This window comes from Myotis davidii, unplaced genomic scaffold, assembly GCF_000327345.1.
Source record: "Myotis davidii unplaced genomic scaffold, ASM32734v1 scaffold334, whole genome shotgun sequence".
Lineage (NCBI taxonomy): Eukaryota > Metazoa > Chordata > Mammalia > Chiroptera > Vespertilionidae > Myotis > Myotis davidii.
In genome coordinates, this window is record NW_006285797.1 from 39,615 (window position 1) to 50,963 (window position 11,349).

An 11,349-nucleotide genomic window follows, 5' to 3' on the forward strand; every position below is an offset into this window, starting at 1 on the left:
GGGGGGGAGGGGAGCTATGGGGGGGAAAAAGAGGAACAACTGTAATAATCTGAACAGTAAAGATTTAATTTAAAAAAATATGTGAAAAAGTATAATATATGAAATCAAGGCCTTTGGTACTTCAAACTAGATTTGGCAGAAGTTCTACTTGGAAACTTAATACCTAAGATGCAGATAAATATTATGAAGAATCAGGTAAATTATGTAGAGTTAATATGAATTATAAGTAACCAGTATTTTCTAGAATAAAGGGCTAATGTTCTGAGGCCATTGTAATAAAATAGTTGATGATGGGTTACCTCATACCTCAAGTCACATGATACTCACTTAAATCTTTAAAGGTATTTCAAGTTCACAACCTTCAACTAAAAACTCTTAGGATCAGTGACTTTTAGAATTTTTTAATTTTAAAAATGCAATATGGTGCACATATTGTATATGTTACATAACACTCCAGTTAGTGCTACTTAATTAAATACACAACATTTCTGTGAATACATTAAGACATGGCAATTCAGGTCAGTTTTATCAGTAAATTTGTTACAGGAAAAAAACACTTTTTCAGATCTTTTGGCATTTGAAACTTCAAATGGGGATTATAAACGTACAAAATTTTCATTCTGAATTAAATCTGGCTCTCCAAATTACTAATACTCATAATACTTTCAAACTGGGCTTCTGAAAAGTCAAGATGTGATTAAGATGCACCTATTTCCCCACCTTCTGCTTTTACAAATTATGTAACAAAACACAAAGTATTTACGTAACCTGAAAACTTGAGAAAATGAAAAAAAGCAGCAGAGATCAAGAAAAATAAAAGATAGCATTTAAGAACAAGGCTAAACAACTAGAAGGCTTAAAAAATATAGACTTTAATATAGTCAAACACATATTCATAAGTAATCTTACATGTCTGTTTTCTCTTCGTCTCCAAGCAGCTAACTCTTTGGAAGCTAGTTCTTCTGGACTCATTCTTATAAGATGATCAGGGGTTACTTCTCCTTTCAGTACTTTTTTAAATAATATCTGGAAGTATTTTAAAATGGGAAGGGGAGAAAAACATTTTCAGAAGAAAAAAAGCGGCTATCCAGAAACTTGTAATAAATAAGATGCAATTTTGAAAACTGATTTATAAATGTTTTATAATTTACATATTGCCTACTATAAGATTAAAAGATAGCCTTGTGGCCTAGGAACTTATCGAAGGCAGCAAAATACACATCTCATAAAAAGCAACACATGATGCAGAAGCACATACACTGGAAACATTACAACATCTATCCCAAAGCTGTATTATGTCTTCCCAAGGACACACTGTTATAACAGACAAAGTACTACATAAAAAAGCTTTACTAAATATGATGTCTTTCATATTTTTAAGATTGCTTATGTTTAAATCTTAACAGGCCTGTAGGAATTCCAGAGGGAAGAACCAACTGAAAAAAAGAAACCTAAAGGAACTAATTTCTTATTGAAGAAAAACTTCCAGGTTATACAATTCAAAAAGTAATAGATCCCCTAGCCAGTAGTCGGCAAACTGCGGCTCGTGAGTCACATGCGGCTGTTTGGCCCCTTACGTGTGGCTCTTCCACAAAATACCACGTGCGGGTGCGCATGTACAGTGCGACTGAAACTTCGTGGCCCATGCACAGAAGTCGGAATTTTGTGGAAGAGCCACACTCAAGGGGCCAAAGAGCCGCATGTGGCTCGCGAGCTGCAGTTTGCTGACCACTGCACCATAAAGTGAGATTCTACAGTAGAATTCTCTTAAGTAGCTGTTAGAGTATTTCAAGAAAATACTTAAACTACATACTATAGCAAATATAGGTATGCAAACTGACAAAGTGCTATCACTTATGTGAAAGCTTTGTCAAATTTAACCAAATATGCAAGGCATTTGCATCTACACACACACACAGACACACAGCTTTTAGATTCTAAATCACAAAAATAAATCCCAAGAAAGTTAAGTTTTCATTGTGAATGTTTACCCCACTGCTAAAAGATATTTAGAACTAAAGTCATATTTAATGTAATAAAAATGTCTTGAAATAGTTTTGTTTTTTTATCTAAATGCAATTTATTTTAAGGAATGCAGTTATTTTCTGATTTAAATCAGAAATATTAAATAGTATTGTCAATTTTAGCTTAATCATTTTTGAAGAATACATATGAATTCTTTTTAACAAATTGGACTGAACAAAGAACATAAAGAAATTTCACATAAATCAAGTTAAGACAGATTTAGTATTTTATATTTTAATAGACTCATTCTATAATACTAGTCACCACTAAGCAGAATTCAATCCAGAAGCAAGACTACTAAAATTCCATGGTCTCACTCCAATAAATTATAGATCTACTGTATTACAATGTTAAATCCTTATGCATTCAGTAAAGTAGGAAGCATAAGTATCTATGAACATTAACAAAACACACTTACATTGTTTTTAGGATCTTTCAGGTTGAACATCAAACTTCTATATTTGTTCTTGTATTTAGCATCTGTGTCCCGAAAAAAAGAGAAAAGCTCTTTTTCAATTTTTGTGGCAACTTTTGCTGCCTTTTCCTCTGGTACCTTCAAATTTGAATCTGTAAGTCTTAAAATTAGAACAATTTAATTATTTTTCAAATACAAGAAGCATGTATTATTCAATCTTCCACAACAGTAATGTGTATTACCTTTTCATCAGAATGTCTTTGAGAGAGTGTCTGACACTCTGTCGGATCTGATCTGCAGAGGGCTTGGCAGCAGGGGCAGCAGGAGGATGCACATTAGGCGCTCCTTTTTCAATCTTCTTCTTTTTTACCTCTTGCTTCTCATGAGCACCTAATTTAAATAAATATAAAAACACATTACATTGTTTCTAAAAACATATTTTTCTTTTTAATACAGACGTAAATTTATAAACAAAACTGACTGATTAAAAATGACTATTTCTAACTACTCCATACTGAAATACTCTTGACATTCTAAATCTATATATGGTGACAGATGTTAAGTAGAATTACTGTGGTGATCATTTCATAATATACATAAATATTAAATCATTATGCTGTACAGCTAACACTAATATAATGCTGTGCCAGTTACACCTCAAGTTTAAAAAAAATTTTAATTAGAAATTAAGTAACTAAAGCTAAAAAATGATATAGCCTCTTTTCCATTTTAAGTAATGGCTTTTAAAGCTAGTTACTTTTCACATATATGCATTAACTTTTAAAAAACTATTTAGAAAATGTGGCCTGAACTTATTAAGAGAGCAAATAATGTAATGATCTTACTACTACCACAAAATTCATGAATCTCCTCTGGTTTTAAAACAAACGTACTTGGCCCTAACCGGTTTGGCTCAGTAGATAGAGCGTCAGCCTGTGGACTGAAAGGTCCCAGGTTCGATTCCAGTCCAGGGCGTGTACCTTGGTTGCAGGCACATCCCCAGTGCGGGGTGTGCAGGAGGCTGCTGATCGATGTTTCTCTCTCATTGATGTTTCTGACTATCTCTCTCCCTTCCTCTCTGTAAAAAAAGCAATAAAATATATTTAAAAAACAAACAAACGTAGTTGATTGATATTGTAATTTGAATGTTAAGCTTTTCAAATGATTTTCCAACCCACCATTACTAATTCCTGTGCATCTCCAAAAAATGTCGAACATTCCACTACTCTGACCTCCTATCACACCAACTTATTTATTCTAAAATCTCCTTCCTCATTCTTAAACCTATCCTTTTTATCATCTATGCCAGTGGTGGTGAACCTATGACACACGTGTCAGAGGTGACACAGGAACTCATTTTTTTGGTTGATTTTTTTTTTTGTTAAATGGCATTTAAATGTGTAAAATAAATATCAAAAATATAAGTCTTTGTTTTACTATGGTTGCAAATATCAAAAAATTTCTATATGTGACACGGCACCAGAGTTAAGTTAGGGTTTTTCAAAATGCTGACACGCCGAGCTCAAAGGGTTCGCCATCACTGGTCTATGCCCTCACTTTCCCACATAACCAACTTTGATTAAACAGTCCAACACTATTACCATTCCTTTGCATACGTAATGCCTTTATTGTCTCTCCCTTAAACCTTTGCATTGGCAAAATCACAACACCGAATAGCCTACGAACAGCTTAAGATAACTGGAAAAAAATAAGCTCTGGTGTGGACAGGTCTCACTTTAAATTTATAAGCCACAAATCTTAAGTAGATAACTCAATCTATTGCCTTAGTCCTGTTAAATTTTCTCAGAAAATTTCCTCTCCCACTTTCAAAACATCAATTTTACTCGTGTTCTCCTCTCTTCTCAAACCAACAACGCTTTTCCTCACCTTCAACCTCATTTGATTTTCTCACTTCATATTTTTACTGAGAAAACAGAAAAATATCAGCTATCACATCTTCCCATCACTAAATCAACCTGTATCTGTCCTCCCTATCATATACCATCTTCCTTTTCTATAACCTAACACTTCAATGTGAATCCCACCCCCTCATCTCATGGATTTTTAACTTCATCCATCACATAATCTCTCCTATATCACCAAATTCTGTCTGTGTACTGGATCATTGCCATTAATGCTCTGTCTATATCTCCTTAAAAAAAAAAAAAGTCCTGGGGCAGGCTATGAGTTCAATGGGACAAAAAGGGGACACAGGTAATACTTCCTCAATAATAAAGATTTTTTCAAAATACATAGAAAGTGCTAGATCCCATATCCACTTCTAGTTAGCATACTATCTGTTCCCTTTAACAGCAAAATTCCTTGAAAGACTTGTCTGTAATCATCCTGTTCCACACTTTCCATTCGTCCATAAGCCACTACAACTGGTTTCTGTTCCCACTGCTCCACCAAAATCATTCTAATCAAGGTTACCAATAATCTCTATTTCACTAAACCACATACTTAATCTATGTCCATCTTATTAAATGTCCAGACCAGACAGCATTTGACATGGTTGATTATTTCTTCCGGTATCAAACTTCATCTTGCTTCCAGGCCACCATGGTCTCTTACTTCTCTTATCTCACTCAGGCCAACTGTCTCTTCTTCCCAACTTCTAAATGTAGATGCTCTCCAAGGGCTGTGCTTCTGTCTCTTCATTATTGAACTCTACCTGTATATATCTAAGTTTGGACTTTACTATACACTGATAAATACTGTGATTATCCCATTACTCTACCTTTTCTTCATAGTGTCTAAACTCTGTTAAATAGCATACCATTTTCTTGTCTGTCTTCTCCCATTGGTATTTAAGTGCCATGAGGGAAGGAGCTGTACCTTAAATTCATTAGTACTTCCCCAGAATTTAAAGTAATGGTTTTTAATTTCAAGTAAGCTTAATCACCAAAACATTAAAATGTTAAACATTTTTAATTTCCCTAAATATTTTAACTGATAGTATATGAAATAAAATATAAATACATTAGTATATAATAATTTCTATTAATCTCACTACCTGGTTTTGAAGCTTTTTCCCCTGTGCAAATAACAGCTGTGGAATCTTTTGGTATTTTTTCACTTTTTTCGTCTGAGGATCTCCGAGGTAAAACTGGTTGTCCCATCTTTCGAAGAGGAGCTAGCTGCCATTTTTTCATTTCACTATCTCTACACTCTGATGAGTTTTTACCTTCACCAGATTCCTGAAAAAAAAAAAAAAAGTATTTAATTACTAGAATTAAAATTTCTACACTATCTTTAAATATAACTCAAGCCTCAAGAGATATAGATGAAAAAGTTAAACCTTATTAGTATTACAACCTATAACAATATCAAACATTTTCTATTCTTTGGCCCAGTAACTGTTTAAAGGGATTTTTAAAGATGCACAAAAAATAATTCAATTAGCAAAAAGGAGAATCACCCTTTCATTCAAAATCCATTTGTTAAGCATGTTTTCTACAGAACACATACTAGACTATTTAGTTCTTTTAAAGGAGAACTAAAAAATAGAGATCACATTCCCAATAACAATATTAGAAAGAAAATTAGAGATATAAGATAGAAATAGTACTCTTAGTTGCCTGTGGATATGGGAAATGGAGGGAAAAATTGTAGAGAAACAGGTATTTTTCACTATTTTCTAAAACAAATGAAGTTCTATTCATCCATAGTAAGTGTATCAGTTAAGTTCTCAGTGTACTAATTGTGGCAATTTTAACTCCCATAAGGTAGAACAAACCTTCAGGATACCTGCTGCTCTTACCCTAATATAATCCACAGCTGATGGTGAAACTGGCATTCTGGGAACCCTGGGAGAAATCAGTCACGTCACACTAGTGTTTAAAAGATGGGGAAGCCCGGCCTGCATGGCTCAGTGGTTGAGTGTCAACCTGTGAACCAGGAGGTCACAGTTCAATTCCTGGTCAGGGCATATCCCCAGTTTGTGGACTTGGTTCCCGGTGTGGGTGTGGGGCATGGAGGCAGTCGATTGATGATTCTCTCTCATCATTTTTTTTTTCTCTCCCTCCCTCTCCCTTCTCTGAAATAAAATAAAAAATAGTAAATAAAAAACATGGAGAAGAACACTGTATAAAGACATAAAGTCATAGAGTACATACAAAAACTGATTTTCTCCAGACTAGGAATCTTCTAATTTTATTTACTTTCTACTTCCCCAAATAGATTTACTTGAGAGCAGGAATATATTTCAATCAGTGCTATAAACCAAAGTCTGGTATCGGGCTTGGCATACACTAGAAACTCAATAAATGGTTTAACATAAAAATCTAGGGGTAACAAGTGATTTTTAAAGAGCAGACTTCATAAACTAAAAGCAGACAAGTCTAAATAAGAATCAACGGTTCATCAAAAAGGAAGCAGTTATCACTTGGATAGCACATGCATTTACAAAATCAGGCTAGGTCTTTTTCTGGAAATGGGGGGTTTCTCAAACCATTTACAATGTTAATGTTTTTTTAAATGTCATTTTAGACAAGATGGAGACAACTCAGCTAAATGACAAAACAATGAGCCATATTTCTAAATGACCAAGAAATTGTACCCAAGATGTGATGAGTAATAGTTGATGATAAAAGAAGTTTTCCAAAGGTGTGTTATAAATTCTTCTCAATGGAGCTTTCAGTTCTGTATTATCAATTATTTTGGTGCTAATCAGATCAATAAAGAAACAGCATATATCAGAAGGACATAATCTGATTCCAAAAAGTCTTGGCAGACAGAAAACAGTGGATACAAGGATTTGGCAAACTGGAACTTAATCCAGATTTGTCATATAAGGGGTGTCTGAAAGAACTGAATTTGTAAGTAATATAGATTTTGGAGAAAATATGCGCATGCTCTTAAATCTGAATGGTAGGACTAAAAGATTTCCAAGATTCCTTCCAACTCTACGATTCATGTTCACTGTCTTTTAGATTATACTTAACTCTCCAAGTACGTTCGTTGCCACTATGTTTCCTCCCTAGCACTATCTATAATAACGACGAATCAATTAGAAAAATAAACAGTAGTAAAAAGGTAGACAAAGAAAATTTATACAATGCTCCTGTAATTGACTAAATATCTTTAAATATCTATTTATAAAATACTTTTAGAAGGTAGTTAAAAATATAAGAATGAGGGAAAACTGACAACTTTTTTATAGAGTCCACATTTTTAAAAAAAAATTATGAGGTGAGGGTTCCAAGCAAATACTAGGACAAAGGTAAGACAAATTGATTACTTTTCCTTACAGAGAAAAATAAAACTCTTTCATTTGGAAATAATAATACCAAACGTAGTTTAAGGATTAATAGACATTTACAAACTGAAAAACTTTTTAATTTTTTTATTCATTTCAGAAAAAAAAGGGAGATATGAGAGAGAATGATGAGAGAGAATCCTTATCAGCTGCCTCCTGCATGCCCCACATTAAGGATCGATCCCATAACCTGGGCATGTGCCTCAACGAGGAATCAAACCGTGACCTCCAGGTTCATAGGTCGATGCTCAACCACTGAGCCATGCCAGCTGGGCTGAAAAGCTTGTAAAGAAATTTTACCAGTAAGCACAATTTACAGTTCGTAATACAAGATCACACACACACACATCCTACAACAGAAAATCCAAGTACCAAACTAGAGATTAGAAATAGCAAAAATAAAATCTGTATGTTACATAAAAATCCACCCACTCTTATGGAAAAACTAGGGGCCCAGTGCACGAATTTTTGCACAAGTGGGGTCCCTCTGGGTGGCCTGCAGGGATCGGGCCAAAACCCACAGTCCAATGCCATCTGCAGCTCCTACCTGCCACCCCCGCTCATCCCAGCCCCACTGTGCCTGCCGCGAGCTCGCACCCAATCAGTCCCGATCAGGAAAGGCTCGCACTGCTGCAGCAGCGCTTGCCAGCCATGAGCCCTGCGTCTGATGCCCTCCCAACAGGAATGGCCTGTGGGAATGGGTTGAAACCAGCTCTCAGACATCCCCCGAAGGGTCCTGGATTGCGAGAGGGTGCAGACCAGGCTGAGGGACCAGTGCACTATCGGGCTGGGGAGGGACCACAGGAAGGCTCCAGGGCTCCTTTCCTTGGCTGCTGGCACCTGTTTTCCTCCGCAACACGGAACCCAGGCCTTTGGTCTGGCCGCAGCGGAGAAGCTAAGCCTCTAAAGTCTTCAGTCTCCACTCCAGCCGGAGCCTTCAGTCTTCGCTCCGTGCCTGCATATGCAAATTAGTCTCCATCTTTGCTGGGTTACTTTGCATAGTCACTGATTGGCTGGTGGGTGTAGTGGAGTGACACAATTTGCATATTTCTCTTTTATTAGTGTAGATAAGTTTGAAAATGTACACTAGAATAAAACCTAAGGAGAAATTTCAAATTCTAATTATCAGCCTACACAAATTTCTTAAGATAACAGAACACATTAGTGAGAAGCTCACCCGTTTTAAAATTTTGACCTTGTGCTTCACTGTATCATCTGTACATTTGGTTTTGTCATTTGTTGATGTGTGCTTTGATAATCCAAGCTTTTCATAGTCCATTGTTTTATCTTCAGTATGGACTTCAACTTTAGCTTGGTTTTCCAAAATATCTGGATCTGTTACTTCAGTCTTTTTATCTTCTTCAGCACAACATTTCACACACACATATTCTTTGTCTTCCTCTCCCATTTGCTGTGCTTGAGAAAGACTTAACCCGACACAGTCACCGTGAAACCAGTCATCACATCTTCCACAGCCAACCATAAACCTGGAAGGAGAAAAAAAAATACTTTGATACATTTCCTTTAAAATCAATGTCAAAAGCCTGAATTTTCAAAAATTAACTTTTTTTGTATGTTTTCTATCTTTAACCCATCCTATCAGTTCAACATGGAGCAAGTAATCAAAAAGAATATTCAATGAAAATGAAACTTTCCTCCTCTGGTATGAATGAGAAAATACTGAAAACAAAACCAAAAAAAACCCATAGGACTAAAATAAAGGGCAACTGACCCTCGTCAGTATGCTTTATAAAATAAGAAATTATAGAATTTCTCTACTGAGAAGGGTGGTTAAGATCTGTGATATGATCACAATCCAACAAAGTTACATTTAACACAGATCTGTCATACATAAAATTAGAGAATTTATCCAATGAGTAATTTTAAATGACAAAAAAAAAGCAGAAAAAGTGCAACTCAAAAACTAATGGAGTCTCTCAAATTGTTTATTAACCATCTTAATTATATAACTATTCTTTCAGTTCAAAATACTGTGTTTCAGGGTGTGACATTGATTTTGCTAAAAAATCTTTAAGTACTTTTGAGTGTGGACTTCCTTAATTCTGACCAAATACATCACCTAGTAAACTTTTTCCAAAATAAAGATCAATACTATATGTTAATGTGAAAATATTGAGGATGACTTTTTAAAAAGTTTCTAAGCAATGTCCTTATAAAAGTTTTCCTTTTATGGCATTTTATCTAAGAAATAACTTCACGCCCTAACCAGTTTGGCTCAGTGGATAGAGCGTCAGCCAGTGGACTGAAAGGTCCCAGGTTCAATTCTGGTCAAGGGCATGTACTTGGTTGCTGGCACATCCCCAGTGAGGGGTGTGCAGGAGGCAGCTGATTGATGTTTCTCTCTCATCAATGTTTCTAGCTCTCTATTCCTGTCCCTTCCTCTCTGTAAAAATTAATAAAATATGTTTAAAAAAAGAAGTAACTTCACTAACCCATGAAAACGTCCAGGGCCATGAGATTTATGACTCTAAAATGGCAAATCAGCAATTTGAGGGAGAAATTATTTACATATTTTACAGCCTGTTAGAAAAACTACAAAACTCAATCATGTTTAACATTTTCATTTTTCAGGTTAGTAACTCATGCAATGTTCAGAAAATTAAGATAGAATAATTCAGGTCTATTCTTTAACAAGACTTTGTATTGATTTTGGTAGTAATAATAGTGGCACCTCATGTCAAAGGTTTTATTTTTCTTTCAAAACTCCTTTTAAGAAACTGTGGTCCAGGGAAACCAAGATGGCGGCATAGGTAAACACCGGAAATTGCTGCCTCGCACAACCACTTCAAAAATACAACTAAAACGTAACACAGACATCATCCAGAACCACATGAAGGCTGACTGAGTGGAAATTCTACAACCAGAAGAAAAGCATACCAAGACTCAGAGGAGGTGCGGTATGAAAGTACAGTGCAGAGGTACTGAGGTGCACGCGGAAAGGGCTGGCGGCTGAGGACACGGTTGTCTTTTTCAATCGGGAGGGAGTCTCAAGCTCCCGAATGCTCTGAACTCCAGTTCCGGGCGAGTCTCTGGGGACCCAGGCTCATATAGGGAGAGGCTACACTGCCTGGCATTGGTCGGAACTCGAGGGCAGCTTTCTCTCAGAGGTGCTTGCAGCGATTACCAGGACACTGAGAAGCGGGGCCTCTTAGGGCAGGACTGAGAAGCAGCCATAGCTGCTTGCTCCGCCCTGTTGATCGCCTGGAACCCCTGACCCACCCAAGCTGTGCGCTGGCTTTTGCATATGAAATGCCTGGCCCTTTGCAATCCGAAAATTACCTAACAAACTGCAGCTGGCCAAAGGCCTCACAGCAGCTTGCATTCATTCATAGCTGAGCTCCTGCTGGGTAGCCTCAGGCAGAGGCTAAATTAGCACCTCCTTAGAGATCCAAGAGCCAGTGTACCCAGTGGTCAGAGTGAGACCATCCAGATTACAACTCTAAACATCCATAAGAGACACACTCAGGGGGCAGACTCAGTGAGCGCCAAAGCCCCACTGAAACAAGTCCTGCCCCATAAGGGTATCTCCAGCAAAGAAGTTCTCCCATTGTAGACACAACTGGTCCTCACAGCCAATTGACCTGGCGGTCAATTCCTCACAGTGATATCAACAGCACAACAGAACAAG

The 11,349-nt window shown here is 36.5% G+C and overlaps 1 protein-coding gene across 6 annotated transcripts in view; it reads right to left on the reverse strand.

Annotated features, from left to right (window-relative positions):
- The window catches only part of PHF3 (PHD finger protein 3), an 80,449-nt gene that overhangs the window by 20,791 nt on the left and 48,309 nt on the right, over nucleotides 1-11,349 (reverse strand). For 5 of the 6 annotated variants that reach the window (XM_006756837.2, XM_006756836.2, XM_015559478.1 and 2 more), the window contains 5 exons: nucleotides 8,878-9,187; nucleotides 5,457-5,640; nucleotides 2,683-2,830; nucleotides 2,444-2,600; nucleotides 910-1,026 (listed from right to left, as the gene is read on the reverse strand). In XM_006756837.2, the coding sequence (XP_006756900.2) occupies nucleotides 910-1,026; nucleotides 2,444-2,600; nucleotides 2,683-2,830; nucleotides 5,457-5,640; nucleotides 8,878-9,187 (916 nt within the window). Of the gene's footprint in view, nucleotides 1-909; nucleotides 1,027-2,443; nucleotides 2,601-2,682; nucleotides 2,831-3,479; nucleotides 3,519-5,456; nucleotides 5,641-8,877; nucleotides 9,188-11,349 lie in introns of those variants that run through there. The other variant, XM_015559480.1, reaches the window with a different exon arrangement.